General features: G+C 41.5%; 1 protein-coding gene across 15 annotated transcripts in view; it reads left to right on the top strand.

Annotated features, from left to right (window-relative positions):
* RBFOX1 (RNA binding fox-1 homolog 1) overlaps nt 1-20,025 on the top strand; it is a 1,878,609-nt gene that overhangs the window by 1,441,803 nt on the left and 416,781 nt on the right. The window contains exon 1 of one of the 15 annotated variants that reach the window (XM_029058012.2): nt 13,801-14,082. The exons of 12 other annotated variants lie outside the window; for them this stretch is intronic. In XM_029058012.2, coding sequence (XP_028913845.1) covers nt 13,996-14,082 — 87 coding nt within the window. In that variant the 5' untranslated portion in view covers nt 13,801-13,995. Of the gene's footprint in view, nt 1-13,800; nt 14,083-20,025 lie in introns of those variants that run through there. 2 more of the 15 variants (XM_001506509.5, XM_001506476.5) reach the window with 2 other exon arrangements.

Raw genomic sequence — 20,025 nt, 5'->3', positions numbered from 1 at the left:
ATATGAAACACCTTCATACATAGTTTCTGTAAAAATTCACTCATCTCATTTGGTTCATTAATGATCTCAAAATGTGACACAACCAAAGAAAGAGTATAAAACATTTTTCTTTTATTGCAACACAAAGGGGATGGACTAAAATTAGCCAGATATGTGCAAGTTTTGTCTCTGCAAATATCCCAGAAGAAAATGATTTAGCACTTCATTCAGAGATTCCTTAAAGTAGCCCTGCAAGAGGAAAATACCTCCTAAGCAGCTGTTTGGTGCGTGTACATGTGTTTGTGTGTGTATGTGGACCACGGAGGTTGTCTGTCTATTGGAGAGGTTTCAGGACTGTTTGTGTCTGGGTGTGTATGTGGTTCTGTTTGTAAATTTGTCTGATGATGCCTTTTGGTAAGTGTGCCCATCCATATGACCTAAAGTATTTAGTAAAGGCTTACTTTGAGCAGAATTTTGTACTAAGTGCTGGAAAAGGATTTACAGGTGGGAATTCGACACAGTTCCCATCCCTGGAGGGGTTCACAATGTCAGTTGGGAATTGTCTGTATCTGTCAATGTGTGCTACTATGCATTCAGGTTGAGGAGAGGACAAACTCTCAGATTCTGAGAGTTGGTCATTTTTAACTAGCATTTAATCCCAATCAATAATTCCCAAATTTGTTTTGTCATTTTATCATAATATTCACTGGATTAAAAAGGAATATTCATGAATAAGTTTTATTGTAAAACATTTCTATTTTTTCTTCTCTAGTTTCAAATGTTAAAAGAATATATATTGGGGGAAGGTGCCAATTGATGAGAGAACTTGTTCATTTAATAAGATGTAAAATAGCTGAACTTGCTATTGCAGCTCCTGCTTTGATCAATCAGTCATATTTATTGAGAACTTGCTGTGTGCAGAGCACTGTACTAAAAGCTTTGATAGTCCATTGAACCAGGATGTCCATTTAAAACTACGATACCTTAGTGAAAACATAAATCCCTTTCGCCTCCCCTTGGAGGCAAAAAGCTGGTAATGATTTTGAGGAGGAGCAAGTGGGATTTGGTTTAGGCATGGCAGGCAGGTTTTGAAAAATTAATAATTTAGAATGTCCAAAGTTCATATGTTTTCATGCCCATTTCTTAGTTTCTTCAGGCTTGCTCATGCTAAGAAACTTGGTCTAGAGCACACTCCTGAAAGTGTTGGGGACATAAACACTCTCCAGCTGGAAACCCATGTTGCAGTGGTCAGTAGCCTTCCCTGAAATTGGCACCTCTGCTTAAAGCACTAATTGGAATTCAGGGTAAAAGCAATTTCTGATCTTCAGTTCGTTTCTTTCTTCAGTGTCCACCTGATCAAGGGCAGGAATCGTTGGCCTAAACCTATGACCAACATCACAATGTTCTCAAATACCTTAAGAGAGGAATTCATTAATTGAAAAGTCATGTGGCCAAGTGGCAAGATTACAGGCCTGGGAGTGAGTGGACTTGGGTTTTAATCCCATTTCCACTACTTCTCTGTCATGTGCCTGTCACTCTACAGAAACAGCCTTCTCTAAGGTCATCAGTGGCCTCCTTCTTGCCTACTCTAATGGCCTCTACTCCATCCTAATCATCCTAGACCTCTCAGTGCCTTCAACACTGTCAACCACCCCCTTCTCCTGGAAATATTATCCAATCTTGCTTCCCTAACACTGTCCTTTCCTTGTTCTCCTCTGTGGGAGTCCCTCAAGGCTCAGTTCTGGTTCCCCTTCTGTTTTCCATCTACACCCACTCCTTTGGAGAACTCATTTGCTCCCATGACTTCAACTACCATCTCTATGTAGATGATTCCCAAATGTACATCTCCAGCTCTGACCTTTCTCTTTCTATGTAGTCTCATATTTCCTTCTGCCTTCGGGACATCTCTACTTGGATTTCCCACAGACATCACTAGTTTAAAGTGCCCTAATCAGAACTTCTCCTCTACTCACCCAAACCCTATTCTCCCACCGACTTTCCCATCACTGTAGATAGCACCACCATCATCCTTGTCTCATAAGCCTGCAACCTTGGATTTTTCCTCCAGTCATCTCTCTCATTCAACCCACACATTCAGTCAGTCACTAAATCCTGTTGGTTCAACATTCACAACATAGCTAAAACCTGCTCTTTCCCCTCCATCCAAACTGCTACCACAGTAATCCAAACACTTTATCTTATCCTGCTTTGATTTCTCTATCAGACACCTCGCTGACTTCCCTGCCTCCTGTCTCTCCCCACTCCAGTCCATACTTCACTCTGCTTCCAGGATCAGTTTTCTACAGAATCATTCGGGCTATGTTTCCCTACTCTTCAAGAACCTCTGATGGTTGCACATCCACCTCTGCATCAAATAGAAACCCTTTGTCATTGGCCTTCAAGCACTCAGTCACCTGGCCTCCTCGTACCTCCCTAATTTTCTACTACAACCCAGCTTTCACACTTCCCCACTATAATGCCTCATCTGTTTCACCCCTGACCTCTTGCCCTCATCCTGCCTCTGGCCTGGAACTCCCTATTTCTTCAGTATTTGACAGTCACTCTCAACTGCTTCAAAGCTTCATTAAAAGAACATCTCCTCCAAGAATTCTTCCCTGACCAAGCCTTTATTTCTTATCCTCTCACTCCCTTCCCTTCTACATCACCCTTGCACTGAGATTTCTTCACCAGTCCCTCAGTCCCACAGCATTTATACGTATCCATAATTTATTTAAATTAATGTTGTCTCCCCTCTAGACTGCAAACTGACTCTGGGCATATATATTCATAATAATAATGTTGGTATTCGTTAAGCGCTTACTATGTGCAGAGCACTGTTCTAAGTGATGGTGTAGATACAGGGTAATCAGGTTGTCCCACATGAGGCTCACAGTTAATCCCCATTTTACAGATGAGGTAACAGGCACAGAGAAGTTAAGTGACTTGCCCACAGTCACACAGATGACAAGTGGCAGAACCAGCATTCGAACCCATGTCCTCTGACTCCCAAACCCGGTCTCTTTCCACTGAGCCATGCTGCTTCCCGAGTTCATCTGCCAACTCTGCTGTATTGTACTCTCCCAAGAGCTTAGTACAGGGCTCTGCATACAGCAAGCACTCAATAAATATGATCGATAGATTGATAAACCTGCTAGCCTCTTTGCTAGACAGGCTTGTGCAAAACTGAGCTCTCTTGATGCCACCTCTTTCAGTGTAGGAGCAGTGCCATCCAGGGGGAATGGTGGGGTGTGAAGGAGTAAGTGTCTGGGTTGGGTATAACCCAGAGTGAGTATCACAAGCCACAAGGGAGTCTGAAGGATTTTGATTCTGGAATTCTGGCAAACTTTCCTCTCAGGCTCTAATGTCCATCCTTAGTTACCCCAGTTTGAATCTAACTGTAAAGCAGAATGCTGTATGAAGAAATGAATGTTTTGTTGGCTCCATTTAATTAGTAGCAGATCCAGAGAAGACTTTCTCTGAACATACTCAGAGAATTTGAATATATTCCACTACTTGCACATGTGTATGTCTATGCAGATATGCTCCTGAACATATATACTATATACGCTGCCTTGTGTTTCTAGCTATTATACACTCGGTGCCCAACTTTCTTAAGGGACTTTTCATCATCAGCCTCCAGTACTCTTAAAGTCACTCAGAAGGCAGGTCCAAGGCCAGTCAGCATTAGGTAGTGGATAGAGCATGGGCCTGGGAGTCAGAAGGTCATGGGTTCTAATCCCTGCTCTGCCACTTGCCTGCTATGTGACCTTGAGTAAATCACTTCATTGCTCTGGGCCTTGTCTGTAAAATGGGGTTTGAGACTGTGAGCCCCATGTGGGACAGGGACTGTGTCCAACCAATTTGCTTCTATCTCTACCCCAGCGCTTAGTACAGTGCCTGACACATAGTAAGCACTTTATTCATTCATTCATTCAATAGTATTTATTGAGCGCTTACTATGTGCAGAGCACTGTACTAAGCACTTGGGATGAACAAGTCGGCAACAGATAGAGACAGTCCTTGCAATTTGACGGGCTTACAGTCTAATCGGGGGAGACGGACAGACAAGAACAATGGCACTAAACAGCGTCAAGGGGAGAACATCTCGTAAAAACAATGGCAAATAAATAGAATCAAGGCGATGTACAATTCATTAACAAAATAAATAGGGTAACGAAAATATATACAGTTGAGCGGACGAGTACAGTGCTGTGGGGATGGGAAGGGAGAGGTGGAGGAGCAGAGGGAAAAGGGGAAAAGGAGGCTTTAGCTGCAGAGAGATAAAGGGGGGATGGCAGAGGGAGTAGAGGGGGAAGAGGAGCTCAGTCTGGGAAGGCCTCTTGGAGGAGGTGATTTTTAAGTAAGGTTTTGAAGAGGGAAAGAGAATCAGTTTGGCGGAGGTGAGGAGGGAGGGCATTCCAGGACCGCGGGAGGACGTGACCCGGGGGTCGACGGCGGGATAGGCGAGACCGAGGGACGGCGAGGAGGTGGGCGGCAGAGGAGCGGAGCGTGCGGGGTGGGCGGTAGAAAGAGAGAAGGGAGGAGAGGTAGGAAGGGGCAAGGTGATGGAGAGCCTCGAAGCCTAGAGTGAGGAGTTTTTGTTTGGAGCGGAGGTCGATAGGCAACCACTGGAGTTGTTTAAGAAGGGGAGTGACATGCCCAGATCGTTTCTGCAGGAAGATGAGCCGGGCAGCGGAGTGAAGAATAGACCGGAGCGGGGCGAGAGAGGAGGAAGGGAGGTCAGAGAGAAATTTTACAAGTACTTTACAAATACTATAATTATTGATTATTATTATTAAATGCACTTGATGTTGAAACTGGTGTTTTGCATAAGGCTTGGGTTATGGGCAAATTCTCCTAAATTCCAGAGAAATATACCAAACTCCATACAAAACCACCTCCACCTGCTTGTCTTTTTGATATTTTAATCAGTCCCCATAAAAGTAAAGCATAAACCACAATGTATTACATCTAACGACATCATTTTTCCTTTTATTTGGCTTTTCCTCCATTCAAAGGGGGACCCAAATACTCTCCAAGTACTGTGGAATGAAAGGATCTGTAGCTTGTCTCAGTTTAGAGACAGCTTAGAGACTGGAAGGAGTTAGCGTGGGCTAATGGAGTTAGGGTTTAGACCCAGGAGTCAGGAGAGTCAGGATGTTCTAATACCAGTTTAGCCACTGACCTTATTTGTGATCTTAGGAAGGACACTTCAACACTCTCTACCTCTGTTTTCTCATCTTTCAATGCTCTCTCTACCTCAAATGAGTACTCTATGGGATAGGAACTGTCTCATCAAATTATCTTGTATTTAGCACAGATTTGGTGTATGATACGTAATTATTAAATACCATAAACAACTAGAATCAAGAAAGACGGGCCGTCAACCTAATTTCAAAGAGGATGAATAGAAGATTAGAATTTTCTCTACCAACTCTGTTTTAAGATACTCTCTTTAGTGCTTAGTACAGTGCTCTGCCTACAGTAAGCGTACAGTAAAGATCATCAATTGATTTGTTGATTGTCTTTTCAAACCAAAATATGTAGGAAAGAAGAATGTTTGAATCCTGCTACTTTAAAAAATTCTCTTGGACAACTTCAACTGGTGATCATATACTGGTTTGTAAACACATGATCTGTACATCCTTAAAAAATGTGAAAATGTTGCATGACTATATAGATTTATATCTGACACAAGCTGTGGTATATTTTAAATAGGCCTCGTATTTTGGAGTCTATCTCTAAATGGAGACAATTTTAAATGGGCCATTTTGTATAAATACAGCTGTATGCTTTAGTTACCTACAGGGAAGAAGTCCAGTAGAGGAAATTTAAGAGGGGATGCCATATGATGATGAGATCATTAAGATTTTCTGTCCTGCCAGTCAGCTTTCACTAGTAAATGACTATCCCTTATTCTCAGAAAGAAGAAGTGAGCCAAGTAAATTTTGAATGCCAGCTGCCATTTGGGACTGGCTGTCAAGTTCACCATGAACTTTCAGGTTTTTGTCCTCTCAAATGTATCGTTTGCTGTGTACAACTTAATAGAGCCTCAAGATTGCTGCTTTTTCCATTCCTGTGTGCCTAGCCCGATCTGTCTTTTTCCATTTCTACTAAGAACATCTCTTGCCTAGATCACTGTCATTCAGATTGGAGAGAACCTTCCCTTCCTCTCTGGGCCAGGCCTATGCAAGACAATTTAAGATGACTGAGACTTTTTCCCACATCCTAGTGTGGAAAAATAAAATCACAAAAATTCTGCTTGAGCAGAGCCTATGACTAAATAAGGAACTTCAGTTGCTTAGAAGTTAGTGTTTAAACAATAGAACACTTGTATTTATTGAGCTCTTACTATGTGCAGGACACTATACTAAGCACTGGGAGAGTACAATTTAGCAGGCACATTCCCTGCCCACAATGAGTTTACAGTATAGAGGGAGAGACAGGCATTAATATAAATAAATTAATTATAGATATGTACATTAGTTCTGTGGGGCTGGGACCGGGGATGAATACAGTGCTATGGGGCTGGCAGGGGCGATGAATGAAAGGAGCAAGTCAGGGTGATGCAGAAGGGAGTGGAAGAAAAGGAAAAGAGGGCTCAGGGGAGGCCTTTTGTGCCTTCAGTAAGGCTTTGATTCGGGGGAGAGTAATTATCTGTTAGATATGAAAAGGGAGAGTGTTCCAGCCCAGAGACAGTACATGGGTGAGAGGTCAGCAGCGAGACAGTACATGGGTGAGGTACAGTGAATAGGTTAGGAGGTTAGACATGAGTTTCTGGACTCTCAACTAACCTTGGATTTGAGGCTCACAGTTCACTGAAAATCAACAGTTGGGAAGGAAAAAGTGCTGTGTGGGATTTTGTTCAATTCTTGTTGTTTTTCCATATATGCATACATACATACATACATGCGTATATACAACTCAGGTTATCTCATGCTGTGGCTTATAACCATGTTTATTGACATACTTTTTAAAGTCCTTCTGATTCTGAGCCCCTCAAGATTCTGAGTGAAGTGACCCACTAATTATGTAAATTTGAAGTATATTGATTAGAGCAATCTGCCCTATTTTTCCATGCAGAGACATCTAGAGTGATCTCTGAATCATGTCAGTAGCTATTGCGCAGAAGATACGGAGGCCCATTGGAAAAACACTGAGATGCTTCTAGGCGGAGAGGCTTTGTGGGCACCAGAGAAGTGAAACATTATTTCTCCGTTATTCTAGGATCCATCTCAATGCCTAAAGTGCCTAGAGAATGGGAGCAGGTAGGAGTGTAGTGTGAACAGATACCAAAGATGGCTCTCTGGTGACCTTCTTTTCATCATGCTACAGCCTCTATTGAGTCACCAAGAAAATCGATCCATAACATCAATAAAAATGTGTGAAGTGCTATACTAAGCAGCATGAACTTGCTTAGAAGCAGCATTGCCTAGTGGAAAGAACAAAAGTCTGGGGGTCAGAGGACCTGGTTCTAATATTACCTAGATCTTCTAATTGCTTTCTCTGTACCTTTGGGCAAGTCACTTAACTTCTCTGTGCCTCAGTTTTGTCATCTGTAAAATGGGCATTAAATACCTGTTCTCCCTCCTACCTGAATTAGTAGCCCCGGTGTGGGACAGGGACTGTATCCAACCCGATTCATTTACATCTACCCAGCACTTAGAACAGTGCTTGACATGTCATAAGTGCTCAATAAATGCCATTTAAAAAATGAACTAAGCTTTGGGAAAAATCCATGGAAATAATCCATAGAATTATGCTTCTTCCTGGCCCATAAAAGATTAAACAATCTAAAAATGAGAACAGGCACAGGAAAAGCCGGTGCCAAAGCCCAGAGAAATGACAACACCCTAATCCTCTAATTGCTATTCAGCCTTGGTCTCTGATTCGGTTCTTTCCTGCTTCTCTCCTACCTCTCCAACCACATCTTCTCAGTCTCTTTTGGTCGCTCCTCTCCAGCTTCTCATTCTCTACAGAGTTCTGTTTTGAGTCCTATACTCTTTTCACATCTACATTCAGTCACGTAGGGAACTCATCCACTCACATCACTTCAGATACTGCCGTTTATTGTATTCATTCAATCGTATTTATTGAGCACTTACTATGTGCAGAGCACTGTACTAAGCTCTTGGAAAGTACAATTCGGCAGCAGATAGAGACAATCCCTACCCAACAAGAGGCTCCCATGTAACCTCTCAGGTGCTAGTGTAATCTTGCACTTTGTTCAGCTTCCAGTATATCACTACACAGATTACCTGCTGGCACAATGAGCTCAACATTTCTGAAGCTGAACTTTTTCCCATGCAAAGAACACTCTTTTCTGTAGTTCTCATACCAGCCGACAACACCATTATCCTCCGTGTTTCAGTAGGCTGAAACCTTGGTATGACTCCTGTTTCCTCAGTCTTCCAACTCTCCCATTCAATCTGTTCCTAAATCCATCTGATTTGACCCCCAGAGCATATCCTGGTCCTCTCTTTTTTCTCCTTCCAAATGGCTACCACTTTGGTACAAGTTCTCATCATTATCCTGGCAAGAGTACCATATTAGCCTTCTGACTGGTTACCCTTCTCTCCAGCTTCACCCCTCACCATTTTTTATTATGCTTTGTAACCCAGATAATATTTATAGTATTTGTTAAGTGCTTACTAAGTGCCAGGCACTGTACTAGTTGCTGGGGTAGACACAAGGAAATCAGGTAGGACAATGTCCACATCCCACATTTTACAAATGGGGTAACTGAGGCACAGAGAAGTTAAATGACTTGCTCAGGGTCACATAGACAAATGGCAGGGGTGGGATTAGAAACCATATCCTTCTGACTTCCAGGCCTGTGTGCTATCCACTAGACCGTGTTGCTTCTCTAATCGTACTACACTGTTCAGTTTAAACCTCTTTATTCCTCAAAAGCTCCAATGGTTAATGTGGCTTAGGGGAAAGAGCCTGGGCTTGGGAATCACAGTTCGTGGGTTTGAATCCCAGCTCTGCCACTTAACTTCTCTGTGTCTCAGATACCTCATCTGTAAAATGGGGATGAAGACTCTAAGCCCCGCGTGGGGTAGCCTGATTTCCTAGTTTCTACCCCAGTGCTTAGAGCAGTGTTTGGCACATAGTAAACGCTTAACAAATTCCATCATCATCACCATTTCTCTACATCTGAAGCAGAAAGCCTTGTTCTTTGGCAGCAAGGCTCTCCAACAGCCCTTTCGTATATATCAGCTCTCATAACCTATTACGCTCCAGCTCATACCCTTCATTCCTCTCAAGGCAATCTAATTCTGTCTTGCTCATACCTTTCCTCCTGCCTGGACCTCCCTCCTCATGAAAATCCACTTGACTTTAGTTCTTCCCACCTTCAATCTCCCCTTTAAACCCATCCTAAAAATTGCTTGATCTATCTTTCTTTCCTCAGGCATTATCAATCCAACCACTGCCCTTAGCACTGAGGAGAAGCAGGTTGTTTAGTGGATAGAGCATGGGCCTGGGACTCAGAAGGACCTGAATTCTAATCCCAGCTCTGTCACTTGTCTGCTGTGAGACCTTGGACAAGTCACTTAACTTCTCTCTGCCTTAAAAGGGGGATTAAAAAGATGAGCCCCATGTTGGGTAGGTACTGTGTCCAACCTGATTAGGTTGTATCTATCCCAGTACTTAAAATAATGCTTGGCAGTTAGTAAGTGCTTGAAAAATGCCATTTAAAAAAAAATTATATTTATATATCTGTCCTTAGCCTTCTCAGTGAGATATACCTTGACATCAATTTACACTCATTTTACTATAAAACTTGCCATGTTCTTGCAATCAGCATCTGCAGTGTTGTTCTTTTTCCTAATCCAACCATTTGTAAATCATTTAAATGCTTCTGCCTCTTCCATTAGATTGTAAGCTCCATAGGGCAGGGACCACATCTTCGACTCTTATCGTACACTGCCAAGTGTTTGGAGTCGTACGCTACCCACAATAGGTAACCAAAAATATCAATGGTATTAAACCCTTTCTATGTACCAAGTCCTGTATTAAACACTAGGATAAATACAAGATCATCTGTCAGACAGGGCCCCCTGTCCTACATGGGGTTCACAGACTAAAAGAGAGGGAGAACAAGCATTTACCTATTAATAAATATTATTGCTTGCTGTCCTCTGCTTCAGTGTGGAGGGAAGAGCTTCACATATGTGATAGCAGGAGGGGTAAGGGAAGTCAATCAGTCAAATGTATTTATTGAGTATTTACTGTACTAAGCTCTTGGGAGAGTACAATATAACAATGAAACAGACACATTCCCTGCCCACAGAAAGCTTACATTCTAGAGGAGAGCACTCTTGGCCACAGGATCCCCCTGCCACCTGAATCCCCACAGTCCCTGGGGCATCCAATTTCTATCTGGGCTATGTGGTCCCAACTGCTGCCCTGCTCTCCTTTGATCTGAGATGGTGAGTAAGCCCCACTTTATTCCTTTAGCCCACTTCTATTCCTTTTTTCGCTTAGCAGTCATTTGCCCCATTCCCTTGCCCCATCACCTAAAAGGGCAAGGGAACAGCCAGATTTAAATCCCAATGAGTGCAGGAGAGTGGAAGCCTGGAATGTGAACCTTTTTTCCCACCTCTAATTTCCCCTCTACCTCAGCCAAAGCTTGGCCCTGTCTTCCCTTCCCAGAATGCATGTGCCCCTGGCTTGGAGAATATGTTTCCCTTCTTGATTTTGCTAGAGCTGTTTGTCTTTTTAGGGGCTTCTGTTTGGTATAGCTGGCAGCCCTAAGGGCAAGAAAACCCTCTTGCCTTGTTCCCCAGTGGTTAAAGTGGGCACTGAGTTCTAGGGAAGTCAGTTTATACATGAATGAGAATAAAGGGAGCACATAAAATCTCAGGCTTTGTGAAATGGAGGAGGGGGTGGGGAGCGGGGGTTGGAAGTTGAGAAATCAAGACCAGGGAGGAAGATGATTAAAATCTTAAAACAAGGTAGAAGGGGAAAAGGAAAGGAGCAACTGAGACGGAATTGCGATCAGGCAAAGAAAGGGAAGATTAGAGGAGAGTTATCATGGGACACAAAAGCTGCAAATTCAAAGGAGCAGGAAAAATTTCACTTGAACAAAATCACTAAAAATATTGCATGAGGTTACATCAGGAGTATATAAGGGAAGGGAGTTAGATCAATTGGAAAGTCACGGAAACAAAGGGGAAACAGACGGAATATGATCTCAATTCATCAGTTGTATTTATTGAACATTTACTGTGTGCAGAGCACTCTACTGAGTTCTTGGGAGAGAATGAAATAGCAGAGTTGATAGACACATTCCCTGTGCATGATGAGCTTATAATCTAGAGTATGAACAATCTAGATGGTTTAGTGAATATTTGCTTCAAAACATGTCATAAAATATGTGCTTGGGATTTTATTGCACATATGTCCACAATGATTAACTAATAAAACCCATTTTTTTTGAAGTGCAATGTGACCTAGTGGACAGAGCCTGGGCCTGGAAGTCAGAAGGTCATTGGTTTTAATTCCGGCTCTGCCACCTGTCTGCTATGTGACCTTGAGTACGTCACTTCACTTCTTTGTGCCTCAATTATTTCATCTATAAAATGGGGTTTAAGACTGTGAGCCCCACGTGGGCCATGGGCTGTGTCCACCCGAGTGCTTAGTTCAGTGTCTGGCATATAGTCAGTGTTTAATGAGCACCCCAATTATCATTATTATTAGTAGTAGTAGTAGTAAGAAGTAGTATGACCTAGTGGAAAGAGCCTAGATCTGGGAGTTAGAGGACTAGGGTTCTAATTCCTAATTTGCCACCTGTCTGCTATTTTACCTTGAACAAGTCACTTAACTTCTCTGTGCCTGAGTTACTTTATCTGTAAAGTGGGGATTAAATCCTCCTCCCTCTGATTTAAGCTGTGAGCCCCATGTGAGATAGGGACTGTGTCCAACCTGGTAATTGTGTCTCTATCCCAGTGCTTAGTACAGTGCCTGGTACATAATAAATGCTTAACAAGTACCATTAAAAAAAATTAAAAAAGCAAAGAGTTTTGCTAGAGAAAGCCAGAACCAATGGGAGATGGTACAGATTCAGTAATGTGATGCAGGGACCCTGTAGGTTAAAGCTGCCCATAAAAAAGTGATCTGGGAGGTCACGGAGGTGGAAAACTGTCCATCCCATAAAATCTAGTACATTTAAGGGGAAGCACTCCTGACCTTTCCTCCTTAAAATGCATGATTTTAAAATGACTCTCCTGAAGAGGGGCCCCACTAGACCAGCACAGTAAGTTTCTATACCTCTGCAGCTTGTGGAAATGGGAAGTTAAGGATGAATCTCCTGTATTTGTTCTCTATTTTATGGCAGCAGACTCCATGGCACTACTGGATTAGGGTGAGTCACCCGATTTATAACAGACTTTTATGGAAGCCTTTTAAATGTAACCTCTGTGCCTTGGCCTAATGTGGGTCTGATGATTAGCTGGTCTAATAATTACATTTCCAAGATTCTTATACTTGTCTATAATATTAACATGAAGAGATATGATTCAAGACCTTTATACGGTATTCATCTAACTGAAATGAATAGCTCTCTCCTCTGCTGAAGAGTAGAGCTGTCTATAAATGGAAGCCAGGAATAGGTAAACATGCTCTCTCACATGATGAATCCTGTGTCCTCACTGGCAGATTCTCAGAAACGCAGCATGGAGGGTCACAGTTCTAAGTCTAAAGTTAGAAATGGTATCGGGTGGTTGGCAAAAGAGGTCAGCTTGCAGCTGCTAAGGGAGATTTCTAAATCACACAACATGGCTGCTTTGATACATGAGAATCAATTACTGAAAACTTTTCAAGTTGACTGAAATGAGGCATTAAATAATTAAATCCTGGGCCAAATATTGCCTGCTGTTAATTATCCAGAAAAATAATTATGCTGTTAAATCAAGAATTTGCAACTGGGTAATATGAAATGCTGGCTATTCAAGAAGTTGAGACAGTGACTCTTGGGCTTATATAAAGTGTACCTGGTGGTATGCTTTTCTGTACTTTGAAGAAATCTCTCATTACTCATATGTCGTCATGCATCCTCCTCTCAGGTAGAGGAGGAACATTTTATTTGGAAGTCAGTTTTAAAGATTACCCAAGTAGGCACAAGTTATGACACTCATCACTTTGAGAAAAATCTGAGATTTAGACATATTTTCTCTAGCCTCTATAGAGTCAGAACGCAAAGTGACAAGTCCATGGAAGAGTTAAGGCACAGCTGTCGATCTGCTCCTCCTAATGTAAATCTTAAATTTTGGAAACTGCAAACTGAACTGAGTGATCACTTCTCATTAGGAAATACACTAGAGTTAATGCAGTGGCATGTATGCTGCCAACAGCCGAATGTACCAGAACTCGAAACAAACAGGCACGGTCTATACTAATCTACATCTTAATGGCAACCAAAGAAAAGTAGCAGAGTACTGAGCAAAGCAGTAGTTTTTTTTTTAAAAAAAGGAAAAACACCTCTCCCAAGCTGAGGAAAAGTTTTACTTAAGCTCTTCCACCTTTCTCTTCAGCATACTGAAATACGGAGTGTCTCAGATCTAGCAAAATTAAACATCTATTTTCTATTGTCATTATCCGTTTACATTTTCCAGGTATTTTCTCAAGTACTCAGATGGCTCCGGTTATTGGGCTTTTGACAGGATCAATGTAGAGGAGCTTGAATCTCATTGCTCTCCTTTTATACAGCTAATTTCATGAAGAGTAGTTGGTTAGTCACATTAGGCAAGCTGTTCCCAAAATAGCACCTTCCATTTTGGTATGTTCAGCTTTGCAGCTGCTGTCTCTATCCGTTGTCTGGAAAGAAAATTTTTACCATTAAGAGTTGCTGATGTAGATTTTTTTCCCGCAAGTTGACAAGGGGCTTCGGCCCTGACAGAAGTTATTTGGCTTTAAGCGCTTTGTAGTTTGGAAGAACGGAGAATATAGATTTTTCCCTAACTTTCAATTGATGTGTTTAGCTTCGGTGGGAGGAATACAATCACTTAAACCATGTTGTCGTCTCAAGGAGTTTTGCTACATCCCTACGGCATGCCCATGATTGTGCCAGCAGCGCCGTACTTCGCTGGACTTGTTCAGGTAATGCAAGGCCGCTTCCAACAAGCAACTTAACTCTAGTGCACTTAGAGTAATAATTGGAATTTTTATGGTTGAGAAAGCAAACACTTTTAATACAGGAAAAAGCCCTCATGTAGTCAGTGAGAAGACAGTAGGAAATCAAAAAGATGGATCACCCTAATCTGTGTATTGACATCTCTCATGGCTGAATAAATGGTGTAGTTGAGCTATATTTGCTTGTATTGATCTTGCTGCTGTTTAACATTCATGCCTTTGCTTCACGAGGTTGACCACAGGGTAGAGGATTTGCTAACCATTCCAGCTTTCGCAGGGACTCAGCACTCCCACGGCAGATCATGAGGCAAAGTAACTTATCATGATGTGACTCCGTTAAGTGCTTTAGCCCAGCAAATATGAGGAACATTAAATATGCATTAATTCATATGTGATGCTTCACATCGAATGTCTGTGTTTTAATAGAATTTTGGTAGAAAGGAATAATATTTTGTTGGTTAATTCATGAAGTTTAGAGATCATTATTTGAACCCAGATCGGCTCTCAGAGCATTAAAATCGAAGGGAGCTAGGGGTTGAAAATTAGCTAGAAGTTAACTGGCTGTTAACTCTAACATAGAGCGTTCCTGAAGATGTTCTACAAATAAGACATTGGGAACATTCTGCTGAAATTTTCCAGGGGAAATTTCAGGAAATGCCCCTCCCCCCCGAATGAGTATTTTTTTTAAAAAAAAAGTCCTTAAAGTACTCCACTGACACCCAACACACTCTAATGTGAAAAATAAAAAAAGAACTTGGCATTTGAAAAAACTAGACATAATCATAACAATTATTATGGTATTTGTTAAGTACTTACTATGTGCCAAGCACTGTACTAAGCACTGGGGTAGATGGAAGATTATCAGGTCGGACACACACCTTAGATATGATGCCCAAAGGAATGAACATTAGGTTGTTTTGCTAACACACTCACCCTTGCTTCACATTATTCAGTGGATTCTGCTTTAATTTTATAGTTCTCAGAAATTAAAATCCAGTGTGGTTATTTACCTAAACAGTCCTCAAAAATGCATGGGAATTACAGTTGGAAAATTAAGAGGACAGAAGTTCAGTCCAGGCTGTTTGTGTGCCAGAAGCATGCCTGTTACAACACAGACCAGTGAGAAAACCCATTTTTTATTTTTCTTTCTTTGAGCTTGATTCTAAGACCTTATTTATGATAAGAGGTTGGCTGTAAAAGCAAAACTGGGCTAATTCCAAACAGAACAGCTCAATAATTCTGGATCGCTGGCTGTCGCCTTCACTGAAGAGTTTACTCAATATCAGGCATGGGTGTATGAAGTAGAAACATATCGATCACCTCAAAATTGGCCATTATCAATATTGAAATCTGTAGAAGCAGGAGCTGATATTCATGCAGTGGGACCCGATAATAGAATTGGATGCAAAGAAGCAAGTCTCCATTTCCATTAAGAATTTTGGGTGAAGGTCGGGTCTGAGAGCTTCGTCAGCCCCTTGACTATCCTGTCCAATAAATAATTACAAGCAAATCGTGCCTTTCACTCTATGCTGATTGATGTTGAAATTGCTTTTGAAAGTTCTCATAAGTTCCTGTTATAGATTAAGTGCCGGTGTAGGAAAAATAACTGCACCCAACTGAAATGGGTGAATGTAATCAGGTTTAATGGACTTGAGAGCTTGTTGGGAATTAAATAACTATTGATTTGTTGGAATGTTGCTGTCATTACGAAATGCCACTCTGGACGCATTACCCAAGTGATAGATTAGAAGCCAGAGCCCTTTGAAAAATTTGGGAGGCTTGATTTCAATCTTAGTGAAGAGCATCATCAAGGCCTACAGTGTCCGTGACACATGGAATTTCACTTTAAGAAGGAGCAGCTAATTACACTTGCAAATCGTTGAGTAAGCATGGACATCTAGAGCCAGTTTTAGGAGTGGACCGGGCAGATGGCTGTCCGGAGCTGCAGGGCTCTGAGGGGCTACCGGATCTGTGCTAGTGTTCACTCACTCGGCCATTTGGCAGCCTCTTAAACCAGCTCAGAGAGAGTGTTTGTTGGCAACTAATTGTCAGGTGCTAACACAGCAGTCTCTGGCAAGTAGACATATTGTGGCCCTGGGCTGTGGCGAGGGGGAAATGAAGAGTGATCTTATGTTGAAGCTCTGAGAATAATATTTCATATACTGCCTCCTCCCTAGACTGAGCCTGAGGCTAGTTGGAATACTGGAACCAAAGTCTCCCAGGGCAGTGCAAGGAGGAGAACTGCCTGGAGCGCTTAGTCATCCTGTCATTTAAGTCTCTGCTCCTTTAGCTTCTGAAAAATATATGTGTCCATGGTCCCAGAATGCAAGCACCTACCCTATGCCCATTGCTGGACTTTACCATGCTCTAGGATTGTTATTCATGAGTAAAAGGAGGAGCCATTTGCTATGACTGTTACTGTCCTTTGTGATCTCTTTCTTTCAAATATATGGAGTCATGTGACTGTTACACACTTGCATACAGAAAGAAGGCATCCTCTGTTCTGCCCTCCTACATGTTTTCACTACTTGTTTGGGATTGATGGCTGCTAGGGATATTTGGGAAGCATGAGAGTGGTTGGATACAGTGCTATTGGACATCTGAAGTCTCCAGCGAAAGCATCCAGAGGCCTGGGTTTTGCAAAAACGTAGCTCCTGCGTGTACTGCAGGTCACCCACTACACTAGACTGTAAGCTTGTTGTGGGCAGGGAATGTGTCCGTTTATTGCTATTTTGTACTCTCCCAAGCGCTTAGTACACTGTGGTAAACACAGTAAGTGCTCAATAAATATGACTGACTGATGGACCCACTGCAACTAATTGGTGTAAAATTCTTCCAGCAGATTTTTAAAGCCATGCACCAAGTCCTTAAAGTACCAGCAAATATTTGCTCACTGAATAGCACCCATCCATTCTCCTACTCTCACCAACAAGATTGAATCGCTTTCTTAGGGAGCATGCATGTGTGTGTGTGAGATCATGGATAACATGTGATAGTGGCAGTGAAATCCTAGCCATATGGCCAAAAAGAACTGTGTACAACTGACACTTCAGTCTGAGCTATGCACATAGAAAGATTGCCCTTTACCAAAATAATGTATTTGCTATCAGAAGTGCCTGTCCCCATTTTCAACTCTGCCTCTGTGTCTCTTGATCTTCCCCAAGCCAGTGTTTAAAGAGAGCAACTCTTTGATTGCAGTTCACCAGGCTGGTCTGTCTGCTTATGTTGACTTCCAATGGTTTGCTGCTCTACCATAGTCTCTAAATTTCCAACCAGTGCTGAAAATGAAAACACAAGGTTTCTTGAAATAATTTGCTCAGCCTTATTATCTGCATATCCCAAGTGAGTCTTTCACTGGCAAGTGAAATTTCACTCATAGGTTAGGTTAAATTAATCTGGATTATTCATCATGGGAAGTGGAGAAGGAGGAATGAAATAGAAAAGTTCTAGAATCCTTTGACCCTGATTGGATTAACATCACCATTTTGTTCTGTAGCATGGATTCAGTCTGGGTGTGTGTGTTTGTGTGCACGTGCTCCTGTTTGGCTTTGTTCGTTCGGGTGACTAGTTTCCAAGAAGCTATGGAAAGGAGTCCCTGTTTTCTGTTATAAAGTGTTTACTTTTTCCAGAGTGGCTGATGGGTGTGGTGCTTATTTTAAATTCTCACATGAGTACTGATGAAGCTAGTACAATAACCATTTGGTGCATTCAGAATTGCCTTTTTCCACAGCTGAAGCAATTTTTGGAGAGGGGATATCTGAGTTACAGAGAGTTTCTATGACAAGATCAAAGTGACAGGTTCACAGATAGAATCAGAAGCAGGCTTAGGAACAGAACTCAGAGGTGCTGAGCCTCAGTCCTTTTCTCTAACTCTAAATTCAGTTTTCAGGAGTTGACCTAAGCAACATTTGAACTTCGGGAACATGAATCCAGATGCCACTGCACTTTATAATCTTTTCAATACAGTAATTGTTTACATGTCCCAAGTGTTACAACAGTACTGGATGGAACTTTGGATTTTTTTTTAACTATTGACAATTTTTGCAGTGGGGTGGGGGCAGTTGAGGGATTGAAATTGTGTTAGCTGTTTATTGAGATTTTTAATTAAGATGTTGACTGTCTTCTAATATTTCAGATCAAACACACTTCCAGAAACTCAAGAGATGTGAACTTAGAAATTAGATCCATATTTTAAAATACGAAAAATTTGCACGTGATATTCCTTTTGGCGATGTTAAATTTGAGCGTATGTTAGATAATGCTGCTGCTTCCATATTTATTAGGAAGTAACTCTTTCTTGTTGTCATAAAGATGGTGTATACACAGGCAGAATGAAAAGCTAAGGCAATTATCCAGATAATTCAGGTGCCCAGCCCACTCTTAAGGTTAAGAGTTTTTGAGGTTTAGGGTCCCTGAGTTGATGGTCTTCATTGATTAGAATAATCAAATCCCTATTCAGTTTTCCAATTCACTTTGTATAAACACACATGAAGGATTGACAGAAAATAACAGTTCCTTCTCAACAAAATACCTGTTTTTCATTATTTATAAATATATCTTATAGAGGAGTAGCTTATATTGCATTTTGCAGAGAAGGAAACTGCAACAGAGATATCAAGGAAATTTCCCCAGGCCACACAGCAAGGTAGTGGGAGAGCTAAGATTTGGGCGTATAACCATAGGTTGCCATGCCTGTCTTTCTCCCATGGAACCAAAGTACCTTGCATTTAATTAGCAATTTTCGATAGCTATTAAATTTGAAATTACTTGAACACTTGGATGGACAGAGGTGCTTGGAAATGCTAGAAAGAAGCACCTTACTAGTTCATATAAAATGTACTTTTTAAATTAAAAGATTAAAGGGACACTGCCAGTCTCTCCTGATTAAGATCAGTACTATAAAAAGGATATGTTTCTGAAGAATCCATCTGTCATTTTGATCATTTAAAGGCAAGCTATGCCAGCAAGTGTAGTTTTTGTAATGAATTGCCACAAAACAACCAAGACTGAGGCACCCATGTCAGCTTCACTCTTAGCTTCACTGCTCTGATGTTCAGGAATCTGAACCATTGAATGTGAACTGGACAATTTCTCCCTATCTTTTAAAAGATTGCCTAGTCAGTGTTGTCAGTCATCATCAGCAGCAGTGGAATTTATTGATCACTTACTGTGTGCAGAGCACTATAGTAAACGCTTGGAAGAATATAATACAACAGACTTAATAGGTATATTCCCCACCTACAACCAGTTTGGAGACTAGTGCCACGCTATGTTTTTCCCCTGTAGACAGATATAATTTTGCCTCATAATGCATTGAAAATACTAAAAAAAAGAAAATGTTTTTCTCTGGTTCACATGAGCCACAGTAGCATGGACTAATGGATAGAGCACTGGCCTGGGAGTCAGAAGGATCTGGGTTCTAACACCAGCTCTGCTGTGTGACCTTGGACAAATCACTTAACTTCTCTGTACTAGTGTTAACTCGTCAGTAAAATGAGGGTTAAGACTGTGAGCCCCATATGGGAAATGGATTGTGTCCAATCTGATTAGTTTTATATCTACCTCAGTGCTTAGAGCAGTGCTTGGCACTTAGTAATTAAATACCATATTTTAAAATGACTTAATAACTTTTGTTCTAGGAATCAAGAAAGCAGTGTTAGGCACATTTTCTGTCCAAGTTTGAAACAGTAAAAGTGAATGCAGAATCAGTCTGCTTTGGGTTCACCTTCTGCTCTTAGAATGCTCATCACAAGACTTGCCCAGATGACAAAGATGATTCCATAATTCAGGATGTGGAAGATAAATGTTTAAACTTCCAAGCTAAGCTCCATAGATGCTTCTTGCCAAGAAGAGCAATAACTCGGGAGTACTATTAAGATGACCTTAGTATTACTGAATTATTGCTCCTAT

The sequence above is a fragment of the Ornithorhynchus anatinus genome, chromosome 2, assembly GCF_004115215.2.
Source record: "Ornithorhynchus anatinus isolate Pmale09 chromosome 2, mOrnAna1.pri.v4, whole genome shotgun sequence".
Taxonomy (NCBI): domain Eukaryota; kingdom Metazoa; phylum Chordata; class Mammalia; order Monotremata; family Ornithorhynchidae; genus Ornithorhynchus; species Ornithorhynchus anatinus.
The sequence above is the reverse complement of the archived record's forward strand: the minus strand, read 5'-3'. Positions and strand labels throughout refer to the sequence as shown.